General features: G+C 42.2%; 1 protein-coding gene across 3 annotated transcripts; it reads right to left on the minus strand.

Moving 5' to 3' along the window:
• Positions 1-1307: 1307 nt before the first annotated feature.
• LOC106569585 (NACHT, LRR and PYD domains-containing protein 1 homolog) lies at positions 1308-24224 on the minus strand. 3 transcript variants are annotated; one of them, XM_014141089.2, is made up of 14 exons: positions 24007-24224; positions 23630-23710; positions 19983-20231; positions 17912-17941; positions 16052-17786; positions 15721-15801; positions 15232-15399; positions 13912-13971; positions 13679-13771; positions 4057-4140; positions 3669-3824; positions 2935-3090; positions 2740-2835; positions 1308-2633 (listed from the first exon to the last, which is right to left on the minus strand). In XM_014141089.2, the coding sequence occupies exons 2-14, from the start codon at positions 23655-23657 to the stop codon at positions 2450-2452; spliced, it is 3120 nt and encodes a 1039-aa protein (XP_013996564.2). In that variant the 5' UTR covers positions 23658-23710; positions 24007-24224; the 3' UTR covers positions 1308-2449. The 3 variants fall into 3 exon arrangements, with proteins under 3 accessions (XP_013996564.2, XP_013996563.2, XP_045550387.1); XM_014141088.2 differs by having other exon boundaries at positions 23630-23707; positions 24007-24200; XM_045694431.1 differs by lacking the exons at positions 13679-13771; positions 13912-13971 and having other exon boundaries at positions 23630-23707; positions 24007-24200.
• Positions 24225-26183: the final 1959 nt, after the last annotated feature.

Consider the following 26183-nt stretch of genomic DNA (forward strand, 5'->3'; position numbering starts at 1 on the left):
ACTGTATAGTTTGAGCGTATTAATACATTTTAAAAGTATGCTTTGCTTCACAACACACCTTGGATTGAATCCCGGTTATGTTGTGTTTGGAATCTCTAATCTAATGGGAGTCAAAAGACAAAACAACAGAAATGAACAATGCAGACAAACCAATGCAGCAGCCATTTGTGTTTACAATACAACTGTGTGTATGCGTGACCTCTGATCCTGGTGTTTTGATCTGTGTGTGTGTGTGTGTGTGTGTGTGTGTGTGTGTGTGTGTGTGTGTGTGTGTGTGTGTGTGTGTGTGTGTGTGTGTGTGTGTGTGTGTGTGTGTGTGTGTGTGTGTGTGTGTGTGCGTGCGTGCGTGCGTGCTTGTGGAAAGGGGACATTGGGCTGTGAAAACATGGGGAAAGCGAAAGAAGGAGAGACCGAGAGAGTTGTATCCTAAATTGTTGACTGGTTGTATCCTAAATTGTACCCTATTCCTTACCAAGTGCAATAATTCTGTCCAGAATCCTATGGGCCCTGGTCAAAACCGTTGCCCAATATAAGGAATAGGATGCCATTTGGGATGTAATCATGGACCCATCATGTGGCCATAGGACATGAAGAATGAGCCGACTGAGTCCAATCATTCTTCATGCTGCTGGTGAGTTAACAGAGGGCTCCAAAAATGTCCATGATTGACACAAATGGAACCCTATAGATGTACGATCTTAATTTGAGCCAGTTTGCTAGAGCAAGAAAATAATCCTGCAGCAAAAGGAAATGGGAATTATTATGTGAATTATAATTAATGGACATTTTTTGTAGGGGTTGATAATTTTCTCGTTGGGGCAAATCAAGTCAGACATTTTAAAGTGGAAATTACAAACTTTAGTAGTCTTTTTAACCTTGAATACACTACAAGTTAGCATTTTCTGCTGTGCAGGAAAATTCCCAGCAATAAAAGAGTGATCAAATTAGATCCTACATCTGTATTCCCAGTATAGTGCTGACCAGAGCCCTAGTCAAAAGTAGTGCTTGACTATAGTACTATGGGACCTGGGGCACTGTATGTGTGTACACCAGTGGAGGTGGGTGGGAGGAGGTATAGGAGGACAGGCTCATTGTAATGGCTGGAATAGAATGAACGTAACGGTATCAAACAAATCAAATTTACAGAAACAATGTTTGACTCCGTTCCATTAATTCCATTCCAGACATTAGAATGAGTCTGTTCTCTGATAGCTCCTCCCACCTGTAGTGGGTGTGGGTGCACATGTGCATGTCTGAGTGAGTGTATTTCCTCCATATAATTAATTCATTTACATTTACGTCATTTAGCAGACGCTCTTATCCAATCCTGTTATTTTCTATTCTAGGACTGTTTCCTGTATTATTGTCACTATAGGCGTCTCATTCAGTAATGCTCCTCCTGTATAACGGTTCTTCTTTAAGAAAAAAACACAAATATATTACTGAAATGTGTTTTCATTTTTATTTTTATTCAATATTTTTTCAAATTGTATGTCATTATTTTTCCACAGTATTACAAAAAATAAAAAGACAGCTTTCATAAGAACAAGGATAAAACCTCCTTATTTCATTTTTAGAGACAGAGTAAGATTAAATATATGAAATGCTAACCAGTACAGACACGGGTCCCAAATGGCACCCTATTCCCTATGGAGTGCACTATTTTTTAACAGAACCCTATGGACCATGATTGGCACAGGTCAGATTGAAATGTGTGTAAGGGTGTGACAGAGAGAGAGGGAAGAGAGGCAAAGAGAGCAAGAGGAGGAGATGATGGGGGATTGATTCACCTTGGGTGGTGTAGCAGTCTATATGCTAAAGTCGTCCAATTTGGCTATATTATCTTGTAGTAATTCTAAAATCTAAAGTTCCATTTTGAAATAACAAACCAAAAAAACATGTCCACTATGTGTAGTTAGTATCAGTCCAAATCTAAGTGGATCAAAGGTATGTATCTTCACTCTTGTCTTTGTCCTCAGTCTCTTGTATGCTGTGTTTCTCACCATCTCTGTTGTCTTTGTCCTCTTGTATGCTGTGTTTCTCACCATCTCTGTTGTCTTTGTCCTCTTGTATGCTGTGTTTCTCACCATCTCTGTTGTCTTTGTCCTCTTGTATGCTGTGTTTCTCACCATCTCTGTTGTCTTTGTCCTCTTGTATGCTGTGTTTCTCACCATCTATGTTGTCTTTGTCCTCTTGTATGCTGTGTTTCTAACCATCTCTGTTGTCTTTGTCCTCTTGTATGCTGTGTTTCTAACCATCTCTGTTGTCTTTGTCCTCTTGTATGCTGTGTTTCTCACCATCTCTGTTGTCTTTGTCCTCTTGTATGCTGTGTTTCTCACCATCTCTGTTGTCTTTGTCCTCTTGTATGCTGTGTTTCTAACCATCTCTGTTGTCTTCATCATGGTCACTAGGCAACAACACACCATCTCTGTTGTCTTCATCGTGGTCACTAGGCAACAACACACCATCTATTACTCTTAGGGTGATCACTAGGCCTATCACTTTCCTTCCCATGCCTTATCACATTCTCTGTGAATGTTTCTCCATGTAGAGTGAGCCTAACAGAGTCATCACAACAGAGACTCCAGTCCTTCCGGCCTGTGCACTTGTCAGCAGGCTTCCTGCATCTCCACCTGCAGAGGATTACACCAATGATGATTAGCACCGCATCTGAAGAGATCAGCTGATGATTTGCTTTATGTCAGCTCACTGACACAATACAAAACAGTACATGCATACCCGGCGACAAGTAACCTGCAATCTGGGTGCCTCTTTGATACACGTAAGCGTTGTAATACTTCCTCCAATAACAAACCGTGTTCAACTACATGAAGGCTAAGAACGAAAGAGAATAGAGGAAACGTTAGTTGAACAGTTACACTGAAACAAATATGAACAAAGATACACAGACGACACAGAGTATGTTGTACTCACGATATCATCCTCAGGTTTGGGCAGGCCTGGCTGAGACTGACTACGCTGGCAGCACACCTCTCTGTCAAGCTGCTCACATACAGATCTATTCCCACCAGAGAGGTTTGAGAGTGTAGCAGCGAGATCAGTCCTTCAACATGCTCATCCCACTCTGGACTGGTAGAGATCATTCATATAACACAAACATAGACAGACACACACTCTCATCATGTTAAAGCAAATATTCTCATATGTGTATGTTTGTGTGCAGATATGTAAGAGTATTTTTTATTTATTTGTCCTTTATTTAACGTGGCAAGTCAGTTAAGAACAAATTCTAATTTTACAATGACAGCCCACCCCGGCCAAACCCTAACCTGGATGATGCTGGGGCAATTGTGCGCCACCCTATGGGACTACCAATCACAGCCGGTTGTGATACAGCCTGGCATCAAACCAGGGTCTGTAGTGACACCTCTAGCACTGACATGCAGTGCCTTAAACCGCTGCGCCACTCGTGAGTTCTATACACTACGGCCGGGATTCAATCCCAGGTGCGTTATAGAGCAGTGCCCTTCTATAGGTCATTTTACAGCCATTTCATTCATGATAAACACTCAAACACAAATTACCTTCATGTAAAAGATGCATTGTCAGCCGTCTAGTGAGGTGCCCTACAATGCACCTTGGATTGAAACCCGGCCGTGTGTGTGTGTGTGTACGGGGGAGATTATATTGAGGACAGAAGTTCTTACTGTTGCCCCAGAGTGTGAACTAGCTGAAATACTTTTCTCCAGTCGAATACAGGATTGCCGTAGAGGGTTATTTCAATCCGTCTGAGTGATATCTGGGACTGTAAACCTTCACTCACTGCGTCCTGTCCATATAAATGTTGGTGTTGAAAGCTGAGCCTGAAATCCAAGGTACATTTTCATTAAATCTTGTACACATGAATGTGTACCAATGCATGATGAGTCACTGTCTGGTAACATACAGTATGTTGAGCATAGTTCAGCATGACAAATATAAAGGGTTTGTAAATGACATGTAATACAACTCACAAGTCAAATGTAAAGGTTCATGATAGATGTTAGGTATTTGAAATGTGCTAATATTTCTGAAGTATAATCTAGACTCCCTCACCTTAACTTGTCTACAGGGTGGATGATTGCACTCAGGTCATCCACGTCAGTGTCTGATAGGTTAACCACATAGTTCACAGACAAGCTGTCATCAAGAGAAGAGAAACATCTTTATTTAGGGGAAGGGGGATACCTAGTCAGTTGTACAACTGAATGCCTTCAATTGAAATGTGTCTTCCACATTTCACCCAACCCCTCTGAATCGGAGAGGTGAACGGGGCTGCCTTAATTGACATCCATGTTTTCGGCACCCGGGGAACAGTGGGTTAACTGCCTTGCTCAGGGGCAGAATGACAGATTTTTACCTTGTCAGCTCGGGGATTCGATCCAGCAACCTTTCGGTCGCCTCTAACCGCTAGGCTACCTGCCTCTAACCACTAGGCTACCCGCCTCTAACCACTAGGCGACCTGCCTCTAACCACTAGGCTACCTGCCTCTAACCACTAGGCTACCTGCCTCTAACCACTAGGCTGCCTGCCTCTAACCACTAGGCTACCTGCCACTAGGCTACCCGCCTCTAACCACTAGGCTACCCGCCTCTAACCACTAGGCTACCCCCTTCTAACCACTAGGCTACCTGCCACTAGGCTACCCGCCTCTAACCGCTAGGCTTCCCGCCTCTAACCGCTAGGCTACCCGCCTCCAACCGCTAGGCTACCCGCCTCCAACCGCTAGGCTACCCGCCTCCAACCGCTAGGCTACCCGCCTCCAACCGCTAGGCTACCCGCCTCTAACCGCTAGGCTACTCGCCTCTAACCGCTAGGCTACTCGCCTCTAACCGCTAGGCTACCTGCCTCTAACCACTAGGCTACCTGATTTACTTCACTAGCCTTATATTATCTGGAACATTAAACTGTTGTTTATTTGTGATATAATATTAGCTAACGCTTTATTTGACACTATATAATATGTCATACCAGCTGACATAATCTGGAGGCGAAATAACAGCTGACATAATCTGGAGGCGAAATAACAGCTGACATAATCTGGAGGCGAAATAACAGCTGACATAATCTGGAGGCAAAAGAAACACACACCTGTTTAGGAGAGGTGCTGGCTAGCGGAGTAGAACACCTGTTTAGGAGAGGTACTGGCTAGCAGAGTAGAACACCTGTTTAGGCAAGGTTCTGGCTAGCGGAGTAGAACACCTGTTTAGGAGAGGTGCTGGCTAGCAGAGTAGAACACCTGTTTAGGCGAGGTGCTGGCTAGCGGAGTAGAACACCTGTTTAGGCAAGGTTCTGGCTAGAGGAGTAGAACACCTGTTTAGGCGAGGTTCTGGCTAGCGGAGTAGAACACCTGTTTAGGAGAGGTGCTGGCTAGCGGAGTAGAACACCTGTTTAGGCAAGGTTCTGGCTAGTGGAGTAGAACACCTGTTTAGGCAAGGTTCTGGCTAGCGGAGTAGAACACCTGTTTAGGCGACGCCATTTTTCCTAACCCAGCTAACTATTACCGACGAGCAGCATTGTTGAAACTAAATACACTACAAGGAACGTCTTGATTAGTGTTATGTTAGCTAGCTAGCTACAAAGTTGCTTTGTATCATGACAAGGTGTAGTACTGAAACTACCGAGGTTACCTAGCCAGCTACACGTTCAAAGTCAACAACGCAGCCACTGCTAGCTAGCCTACTCCACCAGCCAGCAGTACTGTATCATTTTAGTCAATAAGATTTTTGCAACGTAAGCTTAACTTCCTGAACATTCGAGACGTGTAGTCCACTTGTCATTCCAATCTCCTTTGCATTAGCGTAGCCTCTTCTGTAGCTTGTCTACTATGTGTCTGTCTGTCTCCCTGTTCTCTCTCCTCTGCACAGGCCATACAAACGCTCCACACCGCGTGGCCGCTGCCACTCTAACCTGGTGGTCCCAGCGTGCACGACCCACGTGGAGTTCCAGGTCTCCGGCAGCCTCTGGAACTGCCGGTCTGCGGCCAACAAGGCTGAGTTCATCTCAGCCTATGCTACCCTCCAGTCCCTAGACTTCCTGGCGCTGACGGAAACATGGATTACCACAGATAACACTGCTACTCCTACTGCTCTCTCCTCGTCTGACTACGTGTTCTCGCATACCCCTAGAGCATCGAGCCAGCGGGGTGGTGGCACTGGAATCCTCATCTCTCCCAAGTGGACATTCTCTCTTTCTCCCCTGACCCATCTGTCTATCTCCTCATTTGAATTCCATGCTGTCACAGTTACCAGCCCTTTCAAGCTTAACATCCTTATCATTTATCGCCCTCCAGGTTCCCTTGGAGAGTTCATCAATGAGCTTGACGCCTTGATAAGTTCCTTTCCTGAGGATGGCTCACCTCTCACAGTTCTGGGTGACTTTAACCTCCCCACGTCTACCTTCGACTCATTCCTCTCTGCCTCCTTCTTTCCACTCCTCTCCTCTTTCGACCTCACCCTCTCACCTTCCCCCCCTACTCACAAGGCAGGCAATACGCTTGACCTCATCTTTACTAGATGCTGTTCTTCCACTAATCTTATTGCAACTCCCCTCCAAGTCTCCGACCACTACCTTGTATCCTTTTCCCTCTCGCTCTCATCCAACACTCCTCACTCTGCCCCTACTCGGATGGTATTGCGCCGTCCCAACCTTCGCTCTCTCTCTCCCGCTACTCTCTCCTCTTCCATCCTATCATCTCTTCCCACTGCTCAAACCTTCTCCAACCTATCTCCTGATTCTGCCTCCTCAACCCTCCTCTCCTCCCTCTCTGCATCCTTTGATTTCCTCTGTCCCCTATCCTCCAGGCCGGCTCGGTCCTCCCCTCCTGCTCCGTGGCTCAACGACTCACTGCGAGCTCACAGAACAGGGCTCCGGGCAGCCGAGCGGAAATGGAGGAAAACTCGCCTCCCTGCGGACCTGGCATCCTTTCACTCCCTCCTCTCTACATTTTCCTCTTCTGTCTCTGCTGCTAAAGCCACTTTCTACCACTCTAAACTCCAAGCATCTGCCTCTAACCCTAGGAAGCTCTTTGCTACCTTCTCCTCCCTCCTGAATCCTCCTCCCCCCCCTCCTCCCTCTCTGCGGATGACTTCGTCAACCATTTTGAAAAGAAGGTTGACGACATCCGATCCTCGTTTGCTAAGTCAAACGACACTGCTGGTCCTGCTCACACTGCCCTACCCTGTGCTTTGACCTCTTTCTCCCCTCTCTCTCCAGATGAAATCTCGCGTCTTGTGACGGCCGGCCGCCCAACAACCTGCCCACTTGACCCTATCCCCTCCTCTCTTCTCCAGACCATTTCCGGAGACCTTCTCACCTCGCTCATCAACTCATCCTTGACCGCTGGCTACGTCCCTTCCGTCTTCAAGAGAGCGAGAGTTGCACCCCTTCTGAAAAAACCTACACTCGATCCCTCCGATGTCAACAACTACAGACCAGTATCCCTTCTTTCCTTTCTCTCCAAAACTCTTGAACGCGCCGTCCTTGGCCAGCTCTCTTGCTATCTCTCTCAGAATGACCTTCTTGATCCTAATCAGTCAGGTTTCAAGACTGGGCATTCAACTGAGACTGCTCTTCTCTGTGTCACGGAGGCTCTCCGCACTGCTAAAGCTAACTCTCTCTCCTCTGCTCTCATCCTTCTAGACCTATCTGCTGCCTTTGATACCGTGAACCATCAGATCCTCCTCTCCACCCTCTCCGAGCTGGGCATCTCCGGCGCCGCCCACGCTTGGATTGCGTCCTACCTGACAGGTCGCTCCTACCAGGTGGCGTGGCGAGAATCTGTCTCCGCACCACGTGCTCTCACCACTGGTGTCCCCCAGGGCTCTGTTCTTGGCCCACTCCTATTCTCGCTATACACTAAGTCACTTGGCTCTGTCATATCCTCACATGGTCTCTCATATCATTGCTATGCAGATGACACACAATTAATCTTCTCCTTTCCCCCTTCTGACAACCAGGTGGCGAATCGCATCTCTGCATGTCTGGCAGACATATCAGTGTGGATGACGGATCACCACCTCAAGCTGAACCTCGGCAAGACGGAGCTGCTCTTCCTCCCGGGGAAGGACTACCCGTTCCATGATCTCGCCATCACGGTTGACAACTCCCTTGTGTCCTCCTAGCAGAGTGCTAAGAGCCTTGGCGTGACCCTGGACAACACCCTGTCGTTCTCCACCAACATCAAGGCGGTGACCCGATCCTGTAGGTTCATGCTCTACAACATTCGCAGAGTACGACCCTGCCTCACACAGGAAGCGGCGCAGGTCCTAATCCAGGCACTTGTCATCTCCCGTCTGGATTACTGCAACTCGCTGTTGGCTGGGCTCCCTGCCTGTGCCATTAAACCCCTACAACTCATCCAGAACGCCGCAGCCCGTCTGGTGTTCAACCTTCCCAAGTTCTCTCACGTCACCCCGCTCCTCCGCTCTCTCCACTGGCTTCCAGTCGAAGCTCGCATCCGCTACAAGACCATGGTGCTTGCCTACGGAGCTGTGAGGGGAACGGCACCTCCGTACCTTCAGGCTCTGATCAGGCCCTACACCCAAACAAGGGCACTCCGTTCATCCACCTCTGGCCTGCTCGCCTCCCTACCTCTGAGGAAGCACAGTTCCCGCTCAGCCCAGTCAAAACTGTTCGCTGCTCTGGCACCCCAATGGTGGAACAAGCTCCCTCACGACGCCAGGACAGCGGAGTCAATCACCACCCTCCGGAGACACCTGAAACCCCACCTCTTCAAGGAATACCTGGGATAGGATAAAGTAATCCTTCTAAACCCCCCTTAAAAGATTTAGATGCACTATTGTAAAGTGGTTGTTCCACTGGATATTATAAGGTGAATGCACCAACTTGTAAGTCGCTCTGGATAAGAGCGTCTGCTAAATGACTTAAATGTAATGTAAATGTTCTGGCTAGCGGAGTAGAACACCTGTTTAGGCAAGGTTCTGGCTAGAGGAGTAGAACACCTGTTTAGGCAAGGTTCTGGCTAGCGGAGTAGAACACCTGTTTAGGCAAGGTTCTGGCTAGCGGAGTAGAACACCTGTTTAGGCAAGGTTCTGGCTAGCGGAGTAGAACACCTGTTTAGGCAAGGTTCTGGCTAGCGGAGTAGAACACCTGTTTAGACAAGGTTCTGGCTAGAGGAGTAGAACACCTGTTTAGGCAAGGTTCTGGCTAGCAGAGTAGAACACCTGTTTAGGCAAGGTTCTGGCTAGAGGAGTAGAACACCTGTTTAGGCGAGGTTCTGGCTAGCGGAGTAGAACACTTGAAAAATTAACCTTTTGGGCTCACCCTAGGATAGGGGGCGCCACAGCGCATTTTGAAAAAAAAAATTTCAACGGCCTACTAATCAAACTCAGAAGCTAGGATATGCATATAATTAATACCTGTGAATAGAAAACACCCTAAAGTTTCTAAAACTGTTTGAATGGTGTCTGTGAGTATAACAGAACTCATATGGCAGTCAAAACCCCGAGACCGATTGAAACAGGACTTCACATCTTTCCCTATTAATCACACCGTGAGCTATGGTTCATTGAGCACTTTCTATTGCTTCCACTAGATGTCCCCAGTCTTTACACAGTGGTTTGAGCCTTCTACTGTCGAAACTGAATGAATGAGACGCTGTGGAAATTGGTCACAGGGGGAGGGCCATCACCATTATGACGCCGGTGGCCCTGTCTACCCCCTCCTTTCGAAACGTTTTGAAACACAATACAATCGTCCCCCTCGAATCTTATTGGCTCTCTTGTTGAAACAGGCCCTGAAGATTTATGTTATACAACGTTTGACATGTTTGAACGAACCTAAATGGGGGAAAAATGTTATTTTTCGAAACCGCTGTCCCGCGCCCGACGGAGCATTTGGATACAGCCTTCAGACGCGCTAACAACAGCAAGCTAATGGAACATAAAGGATGGACTTTTTCGACCGAAAATATATTTGTTGTGGACCTGGGATTCCTGGAAGTGCTTTCTGATGAAGACAACTAAAGGTAAGGGATTATTGACAATAGTATACAAGATTAGATGTGGTATGCGATTGTTCCAAGATGGCGCCGAGCTGGAATTACTAGCTAATTTTCTGAGTATCGCATCCCCTTTTATCGCAAAGTGTGATTACCCAGTAAAGTTATTTTTAAATCTGGTATGACAGGTGCTTTCAAGAGATATTCATCTATAAATCTTAGAATGACAATATTACATTTTAAAAATGTTTTCGAATAGTAATTCAGTAAATTGTAGCACTGTTTCCCGGGATGCATTTGAGGGAAAATAGTTAGTCAACGTCAGACGCCGATGTAAAATGCTGTTTTTATATATAAATATGAACTTTATTGAACAAAAGAATGCATGCATTGTGTAACATGATGTCCTAGGTGTGTCATCTGATGAAGTTTGTAAAAGGTTAGTGCTGCATTTAGCTGTTTTTGTGGTTATTTGTGATGCATGTGGTTGGCCAGAAAATGGCTATGTTGCTACTTTTACTTTAAATTAAAGATCCTGGCAGCCTCTCGTTTTATCAATAAATTGTCGAGGTCACCCCCTGTCCTAGGGAGGGTGACATGTTCGATGACGATATAACGGAGGGACGAAATCGAGTGGTTTGCTTCCAAAAAGTGGGCCACAACTGGGTAAGTCGAGTTTTGCACCTAATGGTGCTACGATGCTTCGAGATTCGTACTTTTAATTCGCGCTTTGATTTACCCACATCATTTTTAACACAAGGACAAGTTAAACCTCGACAATTTATTGATAAAACGAGAGGCTGCCTGGATCTTTAATTTAAAGACCCTTGCTCCCTTCGGTCTCAACGTAGACTTTGATCTGAAACCATTCTTGTGATTATTGTGATTTTGCTATTCATTGTAAATGTTTGTAGGCTTGCTATCGCTTGCGGTGCGATAGCAGAGAAAACAGTCTATGACTTGGGTGACTGGAGTCTCTGACAATTCTTTGGGCCTTCCTCTGTCAATTTACTTGGATTAAGATAATAGACTTTATTACACTGTCAAGAATTATGACCATCATAAGGATATAAACCAGAAAGGCCCATCAAGTACATGCCCATTATGTCAGGTATCAGTGTTTACACTTGACTCTTACATGCAACTTACGAAGATCACATTGAAAAGACAGGAGGTGGTCAGGGATGCATTGTGTGCGGATTTCTCCTCAGTCTGGAAGCATACAGTGGGCAATGCCATCAGCACTCCGCCCACAAGTCTCCAGAAAACTTGTGTTTTGGGACGGAGAATCACCTTCATTATAACTTTGGAGGAAATATGTTCCTAGTGTGTGAGGAATGTGCTTGCTGGCCTCAAAGACATTTTGAAAACAAGTTATGCTAATTCGTTTGCAATCCCTTTAGCTTTGCTTGCTAGCTACAGAGGCTAGCTGGCTAGTTAGCTACAGTAGTTAGCTACTGCCATCAAGTTGTTGTTGTGTTATTATCATATTTTGCCTATTCCACCGATTGCAGAATGTATACTGGCATTTGAATACAGCGTGGCAAAAGGGAATCCGGACACAATGTAGACATCGTGGACACATTTAAATGTAGACGCATAATGTGTTTTGAATTCCATGATCAGAATACAAAAACTGCATTAACTGTTAAGTCTAGACACAGCCAAAGACGGTGTCTTGTCCTGCTCCTGCATCATCAACAGAGCGTTGGCGTAGATACATGTCTGACATCAATGCGTGCTCAATTACAATGATAATTTAATATGGTCAATTTCAGAAAATTTTATATAACATAAACATAGTGTGGTGTAATAGAATGGTTTGCCTTGTGTGAAAGATTTTGTGGGTTTTGACACTCTTATGTAGGTGTCATAACCAGCCATAAAATAGCACAATATACTGTATGTCACAACATGTCTAAATAGATGTGTCACGACAGTGTTATGACCATATTATGTCAAGTTATAACATATTATGACATGGTTATGACCATGTTATAATGTGTTATGATGCTAGCCTCTATGGGATCGGTGTCCCTATACCGGGATGGTTGTTGCTAATGTCCGCTAATGTGACTAGCATGACGTTGTAAGTAACAGCCAACTTTCCAGGACATAGACATGTCTTATATGTGCAGAAAGCTTAAATTCTTGTTTATCTATCTGCACTGGTCAATTTACAGTAGCTATTACAGTGAAAAAATACCATGCTATTGTTTGAAGAGAGTGCGCAACAACAACAAAAAATGTATCACAGCAACTTGTTTGATACATTCACCTCTGAAGGTAACATTCAATCATCTTGCTCTGATTTGTCATCCTGGTGGTCCCAGAGATAAAATGTAGCATAGTTTTGTTTGATAAAATCTATTTTTATATTTAAATGTAGGAGCTGGGATCTACAGTTTGAACCCCTGCTGATTCTGGACACACACCCACCCCGCCCTGTCACACCAGCCTTTGCTTTGGCTCCCCCTCCTGTCCAGCTCAGGTGTTCGGCGTCACCGGCCTTCTAGCTGCTGCCGAACCTGCTGCTGGCAAACGCCCTTCACTCATCAACCCCGGACTTGTCTCGTCATCATTACAAACACCTGGTTCCAATCCCCACTCTATCACTGTATATATACTCCCTCTGTCATTTGTCTTTGTTGGTCATTGTAAATGTTGCTTGTTTTCCTGAGAGGAATCTCTCCTACTATTTCCTGAGTACTTTATTATTTTGCACCTTGGGTTTCGTCCTGCGTTGATATATGGTGCTTTATTAAATGTCAGTAGTTTTAAACCTGCGACTGCCTCCTGCTTACTCCACTCTACACTTGTGACACGCCCGGCCATCTAGATGTGTGAAGGTTAGTGTCTTTTCTGTAGGGAAGCTAATTATCAATCATGTATGACCTTCCTGGGAGTGTGTAAACTTACATTTTGTAATACCATATCATTTTTGTGTGTTCTATATAGTTATGTCCCGAAAATGTATCAACTGACCAATTCGGGCACATTTGGGAAGACTTCATTCAAAATGTTGTGCAGTAATGTAATGCTTCACTAGATCAGTCTGAAACTTTGCACAAACCCTGCTGCCGTCAGGTGGCCAAACTCTAAATTGTGCTTAAACTCCTATGTGATTTTATGGTCTTTCTCTTGCATTTCAAAGATGGAACAAACCAAAAAATTTAAAATGCATGTTTTCTTTTTTTGTATTATCTTTTACCAGATCTAATGTGTTACATTCTCCTACATTCATTTCACATTTCCACAAACTTCAAAGTGTTTCCTTTCAAATGGTATCAAGAATATGCTTCAGGTCCTGAGCAGTCAGTTAGATTTGGATGCCATTTTATGCGAAAATTACATTTAAAAGAAGGGTCCGATCCTTAAGAGACTAGGTGTCAAATAAAGTGTTACCTATAGTGATGTCATAGATGAACTGGAGTGCAACAAGTAAAGATTATTGCTAAACTACAGCTGTGTGTATATAGCCATTTAGGATCGAAGCTCGGTCTCCTGGGCATCACAAGACTGTGTTAGCCTGCTGAGCTTAAGCCTACAGTAAGCACTAAGCATTGGGAGCCATTGCAACTCTTCAGGTCTTAGACAAGGTTACTCGTCTCTTGAGTGTGCTTCACCAAACCACCTCCTTAACATGGACAATACATTAAAGATATCCACCGTAAAATGTGTTATATGTAGTATTAGAGATGATAAATTGTACTTACACTATTTCACTCAAACTGTAGCCAGATGCCCTGATACAGTCACAGATCATTTTCATGTCAGACACTTTTAACCATAGAAAAGTTTGGAGAGTCCTTCACAGGCAAGAGATGGTTGAATTATTACATTAATATCAACAAGACATCTACACTCAAAAAAAACATTTCTACAACTGTACAGCATGCAATATCAATCAAGTGCACCTTTCTACTGAGACAATGTGGAAGAAGCTCACCCATTGACTCCATTTTTCTGTAGATTGGCTTCCAAAGTAACATTCTTACAACCATAAAGCCTGAAACAGTAATATATGATACTGTTAAGAGGCTACTTAATTCACATTATTAAGGCCATGTTTTATATTGTGTCCAATCACAGGTTGAATTCAACCCCCAAAATGTGAAACTTCTGCAGATCGGTGCCAGTGTGACTCAGCACAGACTGAAATGGTCCAGTATGTCAATGAATAACAGGGTTTCCACAATTCCCTTTTTTGTCAATTGGGTGTTAAGATTACTAACTAGTGTACTAATGTTAAGATTACTAACTAGTCCTAAGTAACTACTGCTAACTCAAATCTTGGGTTTCTGACTCTCCAAGTTTAGTCTAAATATTTACAAGATGTGGTACACTGTTGAAATTAAGCGCTTTGTAACTAACACCAAAACCAGCTAAGCTGCCACCAACGCAAAGGAGACAAAACCTTAACTTTGCTGGAGTATTGAAACACAGCATCTTGAGTTGTTTTGAAACATGACATGGTGTGTTGTAACACCACTTAATCAAGTGTTGTGCAACACCTTGCAAGGGACTGGGAGCACTACTGTTAAAGTGGCAATCAGCAGTTGATAAAAAACAACAAAGCGGACTCCGCACCCCTGGTTTGGCAAAAGCTGAGGGATGGAGCTGGAAAAATTTTACCACTTTCAAATTCATAGACAGAGCTATGGATGCAAGGACCATGATATAAAAATTATAGTTTTAACCATGTTTTGAGGCTATATAGTGTTTGTTTAAATTTTCTTTGAATACAAACGTTGGAGTAAAACAATCTTATATTTTGGGTTCTGATGGGGTACGACAGTTGAATTAAGCTCATGAGGCATGTTTAAGATTTATTCTTCAAGAATCAATGGGTACATATCATTCATTTAGAAGTCCAAAAGTCGATGTAGCAACTGCTGTTTGCCTCTTTTAAAGTTTGAACACAATTTTGTGCAGAATTAGATACCTTCTCTTTTGGTGTTGTGAACAGAAAAGTGACGATTCAAACACTGTTGTGGGTATTTTACAATTCCAATATAGTGCCAGTATAACCTGTTGGACTAAACCTTTTTTTTTGCCACTTAAACTATATATAATGCCTTTGTTATTGTGTTAATCAATTATGTATTTATGTTCACTTCTACATTACCTTCATGTTAATTAATTAACCCTTTTGTAACAGACATTATGTATTTACCATATATGTTCCATCTTAGTTTCCTAATTATTATTCGATGAAACATTGTTATATATTAGAGGTTAGTTGGAAGCTAAATGAAAAGTTACTTACCCTATGCTTTCCAAGACTCCATGTGACTTACTGATGAGGAACATGAATTTGTCAGCTGTATTGCTGGTGATGGACTTCACTCCAATGTCAACGTTTCTGGGTTTGTGTTTAGTGAGAGCAACAAGCAAGTCCTGTACTTTCTCATCAGAGAAGTTGTTCTCACTCAGACTGAAAAATACAGTAAAATTTGGCGTGAGGCACAGAAAACACTATTTTAAACAAAAAATATATATGTGGTAGGCTAAAGTAATTCCCATGAATATAATGTAAGTGCATTCTGAAAGTCTTCAGACCCCTCGATTTGTGTGTAGATTGATGAGGGAAAAAACTATTTAATACATTTTAGAATAAGGCAAAATGTGGAAAATGTAAAGGGGTCTGAATACTTTCCGAATCCACTGTAGCTAAGGTAGAGATATATTTAACAGCAAGAATTTGATGGATGACAAATAAGGTATGATATGACAGTACATATCATGTGATTCTTACTCCAGCTCCAAACTCTTTCCTTCTCCCAGCGCTGTCAACAGATCATCTAAATCATCATCGGCTAGGCCGTCCACTTGCAACCTTCAAAAACAAATACCAAAAACAATTAAGTGACAGAAAAGTGACAGAAATAATTAATTCAAGAGTTTAAATTAAAACAAATATCTATGTCCAAAACCTTTTTATGAAAGAAACATTATATTGAGCATCAACCAGTTATTATTATTATTAATTCAAATAACAATTGGGGAAATATATACTGTATATATTATTTTATGTATTAAAATCAGCCTTGTTCTAGGGTGAGAAAGGGAAATGCAAATATACTCACTCGAGATGTTGACATTTTTCCAATGCTGGCAAAAGGATTTTTATCTTATCTGCAGTTAACTTGCACAAGTTGAGAATAAGTCTTTCGATGCACTTGCAGTGCTGAAAGCAGTACTTTAGCACCCAACAGTCTGTTTTTGTCAGGGTAATGTGAGTCAGATTAAATTCTGTGTATGTATTCATGGCTTTCTTAACAAAATCATCTACATGTAGTTCATATAGACAGTGAAATGCAAAAAGCCACATTGATGAAATGTGATAATCAATAGCGTTTCGATCCTCCTTTTCTTTTTCAATAACTTCCAGAATAAAATGTTTGAGCTGGGTCCAGATTCCTTGAGAACAAGAGATGTATTTTTTATCCTCGAGCCGTTTTCCCACTTCCTTGTTTGCGATGCCAAAGAGAAATTGAACTATGGGTAGGAGGTGACTGTTTTCTTTTCCACGTCGAACCTTAGAAAGTAGCTCTTTAACTTTCCCCTGAGCTTCCTCATCACCCAGTAACATGTATGAGAGGGCTGTGAAAAACTCCTGGAAGCTGAGGTGCATGAAGCTGTACATAGTGGTCTGACTTACTCTCTTCTTTTGGAGAAGCTTACACAAGAAGGGGACTTTGGAAGGATCTGACACTGTCTGTGAGACACTATGATGGTCAAATAAGACTTGCTGCTCTTCCGTCCCCTTTTCTGCCAGCTTGCCTAGTCCTTGGAGGATGGTAAGATCTGACTGACCCAAATCCTGACAGTGGTGCTTCAACAGCGTGGCAACAAATTCAACAAAGATGGAGGTGGTGGTCTCCAGTGATTGTATCATCTCTGTGCCTTCATAAAACTGCTCCCTATAAACTGTGCAAATGATCCAGCAGATGACTGGAATGAAACATGCGGTGAAAAGTGTTTCATTTTTTCTCACAGAGTCATAGGCTTGCTGTGAGTGTTGCTCCTTCTTGAAGAATCTCTGGAAGTATTCCTCCACCCCCTCTTTAGAAAAGCCCAATATCTCAGCACATCTCACTGGATTTTTGACCACTCTATTCAGTTTGTCCAGCGCTGTGGACCTGGTGGCAACAAGCAGGAAGGACTCGTGTAAGATCTGCTTTCGTATCAGGCCACTCAGTGTCACTTCGGGGGAGCATTGTGTCCATGGGTCCCTGGGAAGGGTGTCTTTAGGTACATCAAGTGAGAATTTGAGCTCATCAAAGCCGTCTACCAGGAAGAGGACCCTCTCAGGAGACTGGCAGAGTACCTGCTTGATCATTGATGATGAACTCTGATTGTAGTTCAGCAGATCCATCAGACTTTTTCTCCCGGTGGCCTGGTTCAGTTCTTTGCACCTCAGGTGAAAGACAAAGTCAAATCGGTCTTTGTAAAGTCTTCCAAACGCCCAGTCAGACATGATCTTCTGAGTGGTAAATGACTTGCCAGTTCCAGAGTGGCCCTGCAGTATCACTGTTCTCTGAATGTCTCCGTGCTCATCTGGATCAAACAGCCTCTCCACTTTGGTACTCTTGTAGGTCTCACTGTCCCTCTGGTCCATGAGTAGATAAAAGTTCTGTCCTCTGGAGCGGATCTCCTCCTCTCTCTCTCTCTGCAGACGGTGTTTCTGGATGATCAGGGGCTCAGTGTAGCGATCATCTAACTTCACATGTTCTCCAGGGAGAGAGTTGTACTCCTGCACTGTGGCATATTCACCTCTGATGAATTCCTTGTACTTTAGGCTTGTTGTGCTTTTGTCCTCTACACAATGATACAATAACAGAAAGTCAATTCATAATTTGTGTTTCTGTTGTAAAATTATTGAAATCATATAACATTATAAGAAATGTAATTAATTAAAAAGGGGGGGAAAAAACATGGCCTACCTTGTTCAACTCTTTGTTTGCCATGGCATTCTATATAAATGATTGACAAATACATATCACCAAAACCTTCTCACAAGATATCGCTAATCTTTACGTCTTCATAATTTATTGAAAATGTTATCACGCAACAGTTAGGATGGGCACCGTTTCCCTTGACACAAGATTACATGTCAGTGTGCCACAAAGAAACATCAGTACGTCAGGTATTCTTGACAGTTCGGACAATCCTTGTCACGCAAAGAAACATTATTTTATAGTTGGAAGAAAAAAAATCGGTAATTAATGAATACAATTACATATAGGGGAATTTTGTAAGAGCAATAACTTGTTTTTGTCATTTTCCAAATATTTTAAATATTGTACATTTCCCATATCTGCTTTCTGCCAGGAAATGCCCCTGTCCTGAGAAACTGATCAACATTTAAACACTCAAACTTCAAAAAATGAATATTCACTGTAAAAGGATATTGAAGTTTATTTTTATAGCTCTCTGTGACTTTAAGGAAACATTTTCTTAAAACACTGACTCCTAAAAGATGTATCCCAAGGTCAACTGTGTTTTAATTTAAATATTTTAATTAGGAGGTTACTCCTTTATGTGGTGTGTAGAAAATCTGTCTAACTATGTAAGTGGACTTTGTTAGGGTTCATCTGTGTACTTCTATGTAATAGCCTCATTTGTTACTATGTAATAACAGCCTTGAATAGCATATTCAGCAGTACCACTTCATGTCACTGTGCTTATACATGCTTACTCAGGTGTTTACATGTTGTAATATCATGCAGCATACCCTGGTTATCTGGCCCTTTTGGCATAGTTTGTGTGGCTACATGTGGTACTCTCTCCCCATAACTTACTATGGGCCAAGATGGCTACAAGCCAGTAGTTGTATATTACACAACCAATATGGCCGACCATTGACGTCATTGTTTACATCCTAGCATGCTATTTCTAACCATTAGCCCCACTAGCTGCTAACTGTACTGTGCATAGGGTTATACAGCTCCCTATGCTGGCCTATAGCCTGAGGGCTACTAGCCTGTAACCTAGCTTAGCGTGCTAGCCTCCAGCTATTGCCTGTTTATACTGTATGCCAACCCACAGCCTGTGGCCCACTAGCCTAGCATACTAGCCGCTAATTGTATAATGTTAATACCTCATATGCTATCCTAGCCCATTTATAGAATATGGTACAATCATTACTGCTATGTAGCGTGTTAGCCTACTAGCCATAGAGTGCTGTATGCCTATTACCAGATAATACTGTTAGCACACTAGCTTCCTATTGTGTGCTAGCCATAGAGAATGATAGAGGCCTCTAGTGGCCAAAGGGCTGTATCAGCATTGGCAGCGCCATTGAGGGCTTCCAACATTTTAAAAAATATATACTACTTCAAAATGGGGAATGGCACTACCCATGCTGTCACAGACGTTATAACGGCACAGATACAAAGATGAGTCCTCTATCTATCTCTGAAGCTAGCTCATTGCTATCCCATTGCTGCTATGCATATTTTACATCATTGCCATTCTGTTTGTATAGCCTTACATGGCTAGTACTCTGGAGTAATTGCCTGTTTCTTCTGTTCTACAGAAAACACTATCACTTCCACTAGCCCGTGTGTGTGTGTGTGTGTGTGTGGTAATTTCCGCCCTCTAACTGGGACCCTGGGACAGTTGTACCAGTGGAGGCTGCTGAGGGGAGGACGGCTCATAATAATGTCAGGAATGGAGTGCAATGGATGGAATGGTATCAAACACATGAAAACCATGTTGATACCAATCCATTGACTCCATTCCAGCCTTTAGTATGCTCCGTTCTCCCCTCAGCAGCCTCCACTGAGTTGTACCTATATCTAAACCGACACTTCTTTCGGGGGAAACACCAGATGGTGGCGCTCTCTCATTGTGTGATACTGTAGCAGATAGTTGATTATTTGGTCTATAAAATATAGATCTTTCAAATTTGCTTAATATTAATTATTATAAAAACGTTTTAAACGTTGGCTTTCATGAATGCCTGACCTAATCCCAGCCCATGTATCTAAATTGCCAAACATCTTCACTTACCCAAATCCTGGACCAGATCAGGATTATTCTCCCTCAGTATGGAGAGAAAGGTAGATTTCACTTTGTTTCCTCCAGAGTGGAGGGCTATAAAGAGCTCCCTCATTTTGCCCTGATTAGTCCTGGCAGCACTGATGTTGGAGTACACCTCTTCATGGATCATGCCTTCAGCGAGCAGCTTATCAGCTATAGGCATCACCATGGTGACCCTCTGAATGAGCTGGGGCATGTACTTGTCCACGAACTGAGCACCTGTGGAGGGGAAATATTGGATGACAGTCTCTCCCCTAAACCAACCACCTGCCACCTCAATAAATATACATTCTATATAAATGTAATTATGATATTAATCAAGTTTAATATCAAGTTTGATATTATTCAGATTCATGGAAAGTGCCATCTTGGTTGACCATCTTGCTATCTTCGTTAAATGAGCGGCTACATTGCTGTTCTGGGAATTGCGAAACAGATTGGGGAGGGTTCTGCACTATCAGAATTCTGCTCAGTTCAAGAGCTGACCACCAGACGAAATCAAACATTTGTACATCTTTCTAAGTCAAGATGGGACAGACGGGCCTTTTACAATGAGAACCACTGTTACAGAGTGGGCAGAACAAGCAAGGAGGTGGGCAGAGCCAAGCACAAGCTAGCGAGATCTTATTGGAGCTTTTCTGCACGCATATTTCTGTTAGGGAACGCCTACACTCTCAAGTACCCTTTTGCATGAACTTGAATTTGCACATCTTCTAAACAACGAACAAAAACAAAACAAAAAACGTTTGACAATGAGTCAAGTCTACAAAACGTCATGTCGTAACAAATTCTAGTTTTGGGAACAGAAAAGTGTATTGAGATCGAATGATGACGTCTATTTGAAAACAAGCATAATGTCGGCCTACTGTAGTTTCGCTATGCTCTATCGCCCCCCTCTGGCTGCCACTGGACTTGCTCTCATCTCCACTACTGTAGTTTCGCTATGCTCTATCGCCCCCCTCTGGCTGTCACTGGACTTGCTCTCCTCTCCACTACTGTAGTTTCGCTATGCTCTATCGTCCCCCTCTGGCTGCCACTGGACTTGCTCTCCTCTCCACTACTGTAGTTTCGCTATGCTCTATCGCCCCCCTCTGGCTGCCACTGGACTTGCTCTCATCTCCACTACTGGTAGTGAGCGGAAGCCTCCACTGGATGATTCAGTTTTTTACCCCATGTGACACATCTGTGTTTCCTCTTGTAATGTAGGTACTGTAGCTACTGCTTGTATTTAAATGTCACAGATAAGTGACTTGTTTGAAAAACATAAACCACACTGATTTAAATGTCATTACATAGTAGAAACATGGAGTGGTATAATAAACAGCCAGGGCTGAGCGATTAGTGCTTTTTGAGGTCGGTTTTGGTTCGTTTAAAAAAAAATATTGTGTTTTTTCAATTTCGGTTTCATACATTAAATGCAATATGAAATACGACCTTGAAATAATTTTAGAGCTTTGTAATTGAAATTTCAAAAGACAAATATTGACAAATCATTGAAACCATTGCATTGTCTCTAACAACAAAGAATATAGCAATTGATAAGGGCCCCATGACGGTAGTGACTGCCCATTACTGCTTATTAACCACAATTTATTCACATTACTTTACTTAAATTAATTACATTGTCTACTTAACCTTTTTTTTATGACATTATTATTTATTCTCCAGTACTTTGGTATACTTGTAGCCAGTAGTTCTGAAAGTAGCCTTACGAGCCAAAAGTGGTCCCCGAAAACCCCATTGCTTTCTCTTTTGCTCTGCTGTGTGCATCTTGCTAGCTGTCACTCAAAAGGCGAGGGGCTGATTGGAATTCGAATTGCTAGGGGGCTGGCCCACGTGGGGGACAATTATGCAGCACAGCATCCGGAATGGCATTCGTTTTCAACCTAGGGATTTCGTAGATAATTAAGATAAAACAGTAATTTTGCTCATAGATTATGCATGAATGAACTACACCTTGACACATCCAGCTCAAAGCTTGTCTGCAAAGTTCCACAGCATGTCTTTAAAGTCCTCATCTGATCTCTGCTGGCAGTAGCAGCCAGACAGCCAGACAACCATTTAACAATTTTTCTTTGGTCCACAATGAGCCAAGCTCCCCTGTCTAGTGAAAAAAGGTTGCCCATGATCATTTGGTTGTCACATTGCCCATAATGCAGAGCTGTCTGACAAAATCACAATTTTAGTATTTCTTCAAAGTAGATAAAGCATACTTTCAAGACTGCTACAACTATCAGTCGGGTACTAGAGCTATCCCTCTGTACATTCCTCTCTCATGTGATCTGTGTGTGTTACCGGGAAGAATATGCGCAATGGATTCTGGTCATTGTAGTTAATTACCACATTTACTGCATTGCATATTTCCTTTTGAAAACCACAACTCCCTACAGCGTCCCACCGGTCGTTCTTGATTTGATGTCTCTAGTGCTTGATAGGATTTTTTTGTAGAGAAGCAGGGTGTTGAGGTAACAAAACAAAAGAAAAACTAAATGAATGGAATTCAAGTAATTTAACCGATGTCGGTCTGAGTTGTTTAATAAAAAATATTTTTTTAATCAGGTTAGACTGCAATAGATCTGACTAACTGCATTACTGTAGTACATTAGTATAGTTCAGTGCATTTGGAAAATATTCAGACCTCTTGACTTTTTCCACATTTTGTTACATTACAGCCTTATTCTAAAATTGATTAAAATGTTTTTCCTCATCAATCTACACACAATACCCCATAATGACAAAGTGAAAACAGGTTTTTAGAAATGTTTGCAAATGTATTACAAATAAAAAAACAGATGCCTTATTTACATAAGTATTCAGACCCTTTGCTATGAGACTCGAAATTGAGCTCAGGTGCATCCCGTTTCCATTGATCATCCTTGAGATGTCTCTACAACTTGATTGGAGTCCACCTGTGGTAAGTTAAATTGATTGGACATGACTTGGAAAAGCACAAACCTGTCTATATAAGGTCCCACAGTTGGCAGTGCATGTCAGAGCAAGCCATTAGGGTCAAAGGAATTGTCTGTAGAGCTCTGAGATAGGATTCGTGTCGAGGCACAGATCTGGGAAAAACATTTCTACAGCATTTAAGGTCCCCAAAAACTCAGTGTCCTCCATCATTCTTAAATGGAAGAAATGTAGAACCACCAAGACTCTTCCTAGAGCTGGCCAACCGGCCAAACTGAGCAATTGGGGGAGAAGGGCCTTGGTCAAGGAGGTGACCAAGAACCCCATGGTTACAGCCTCAAGCGTGCAAAGCTGTCGTCAAGACAAAGGGTGGCTACTTTGAAGAATCTAAAATCTAAATTGTATTTTTATTTGTTTAACACTTTTTGGTTACTACATGATTTCATATGAGTTATTTCATAGTTTTGATGTCTTCACTATTATTCTACAATGTAGAAAATAGTAAAAATAAAGAAAAACCCTTGAATGAGTAGGTGTTCTAAACTCTTGACTGGTACTGTATGTTTTTATTTGTAATACATTTGCAGAAATGTCTAAACCTGTTTTTTGCTTTGTCATTATGGGGTATTGTGTGTAGTTGTGGAAAACTCAAGGGGTCTGAATACTTTCTGAATGCACTGTATCTCAGACCATATCCAGGTCTAACTTACTGTGTTCAGACGACTCCATTTTGTTCATCAGGAAAGGTCACACTTCAGAATTAAGTCGTCTGTCTCTTCACTGGCTGTCTACTAGGGAAACAATGAGTTATGCTCCACAATTATGTGCCCATATGCAATAGCTAATGTTAATGCATACAGTATATGGAGTATTCTCTATGCAACAGATATTGAGACAACTTCCCTTTCTATAGTTTGAAATGTCTGTAGTATAATCATTTTTTTCTTGGACTCTCTGGGACCCACAAATCCTTTTTATTTTGGTTTCTAAAGAAGGCACACCGAAACAGATTTGACTTCCTCTTTGTCTTTGTGTTGATAAAAAAAAAAAGTTTCTGTTTGCTGTGTTCAAGTGGACGTATACTCACCACTCACATCCACAGCTAAAGTTAATGGATAACATGTCTTTCAGATCCCATCAATCTAAATGGTTTAACTTCAACATGTTGAAGGTGCGGGGTTCGCTGACTTGCTGTATGTTTGTCTCCAGTAGTTATTTAAAACTAAGACATCTTCCAGCAGAAGGACGCAGGTTTACTCTTTCCTGCTCCCTGACATACTGTAAACCACTCCCCCTTACACTTCCTGGAACTCATGCACGTGCAGCAACGTGGAAGGAGAAGGATCACAGACACACAGAGATTGGGCAAGTTCGTTTTGCATGGCCCGGTGCCCCTGGTGGACAGAGTTTGCACATTTTATACCATTCCATTGGTCCTTAATACTGCACTGTTGGAACTAGAAGCACAAGCATTTCACTACACTCGCATTACCCTCTACAGGATCGGTCTCCCGACCTCGGGACGGTTGAGCTAATGTGATTAGCATGAGGTTGTAAGAAACCCCCCCAAAAATCCCTGGACATAGACATATCTGTATGGGCAGAAAGCTTAAATTCTTGTTAATCTAACTGCACTGTCCAATTTACAGTAGCTATTAGAGTGAGAGAATACCATGCTATTGTTTGAGGAGAGTGCACAATTATGAACTTGAAAATGTATGAATAAACCAATTAGGCACATTTGGGCAGTCTTGATACAACCTTTTGAATAGATATGCAATATTTCATTGGATCAGTCTAAAACGTTGCACATACACTGCTGCCATCTAGTGGCCAAAGTCTAAATTGCGACTGGGCTAGAATAATTGTTTTATTTATTTATTTCACCTTTATTTAACCAGGTAAGCTAGTTGAGAACAAGTTCTCATTCACAACTGCGACCTGGCCATGATAAAGCAAAGCAGTTTGACACATACAACAACACAGAGTTACACATGGAATAAACAAACATTTAGAATCAATAATACAGTAGAAAAATCTATATACAGCATGTGCAAATGAGGTAGGATAAGAGTTAGGCAATAAATAGGCCAATTCATTATGGCCTTTCTCTTGTATTTCATGGATGATGGAGAATTTTGTTTTCAAAACAATTCATGTTTTTTTCTTTGTATTATCTTTTACTAGATCTATTCTACTACAGTAATTTCACATTTCCACAAACGTCAGTATTTCCTTTCAAATGGTATCAAGAATAGGCCTATCCTTCCTCCAGGTCCTGAGCTACAGGCAGTTAGATTTGGGTATGTCATTTTAGGTGAAACATTTAAAAAAAGGGGCTAATCTTAACATCTACTAACCATGTGTATGTGACAAATACAATTTGATTAGATTTTTATATAAATGCAGTATTGGGATGCAAACTCAATGTTATACATTTCAACTCTATATCTGACATGTTACAGGTGTCGTCTGTTATTTAAGCCCATAATCATGTGTGTGATGTGTATGCTTTTGTTTCATATTCGATTTGTTTTAGACTACCAAGAAACACTCTGTGACCCTGATTTAGCCCACTGCAGTAAAAGGTTAAGAATATCTGTCTTGAGTTCAGTTTATAACGAAAGCCACTCGGGTTAATGTAAAAAAAAAACTCTTTATTGATTGATGTTATCATGACTACCCATCCCCATAAATATTTTGGCTAGTGGTGTTTTTGCAAATGATATCAGCGACCACTGCGCTATTGCTTGCATTAAAGATACCAATTTGAAAAACTCTGTCGCTTGTATAATTGTGAAGAGAAATGTAAAAAAATCTCGCCCCAGGCTTACCTTCATGATCTGTATTTTGAAGAGCTTTTTTTCTACTACTTGCATACCAGAACCTGTTCTGGAATTTTTCTCATCCATTTTTACCTCTCTGGCTGATAAACATGCCCCTTTCAAGCAACTCAAAGTCAGAAAAAGAAATAATTCATTTTATTCTACTTTACTAAGAAATCAAGTCTGGGTCAAGGCTAGGCAAACTGTCTCGTTACCTGATTGGCAGCTATTTAGGCCATTGAGAAATAGGTGCACTGCCAACAGGCCAAATCAAACTACTTCCTTAGCGATGATAGCGAAGATGAAGGGGGGGATGTTCAACACAATCATGGTCGGTCCCAACAGTGACCAGAATAGACCAGTGCCTGAGAGGACAGAACACACAAGTAAGTCTTAATTGTAAAATAGATTGTGTTGTAAATGATTTCCTTGGGTTAAT

This window comes from Salmo salar, chromosome ssa14 (genome assembly GCF_905237065.1).
Source record: "Salmo salar chromosome ssa14, Ssal_v3.1, whole genome shotgun sequence".
Taxonomy (NCBI): domain Eukaryota; kingdom Metazoa; phylum Chordata; class Actinopteri; order Salmoniformes; family Salmonidae; genus Salmo; species Salmo salar.

What these genes read in the sequence shown, in the direction of transcription:
- LOC106569585 (XM_014141089.2), bottom strand. Translation starts at nt 23,657, where the DNA reads ATGAACAAAATGGAGTCGTCTGAACACA. An exon ending in TACAGTTTGAGTGAAATAGT is followed by an intron (nt 4,141 to 13,678) that starts GTAAGTACAATT and finishes TCTTGATGACAG; the next exon opens with CTTGTCTGTGAACTATGTGG. An exon ending in GTTCACACTCTGGGGCAACA is followed by an intron (nt 3,091 to 3,668) that starts GTAAGAACTTCT and finishes GATCTCTACCAG; the next exon opens with TCCAGAGTGGGATGAGCATG.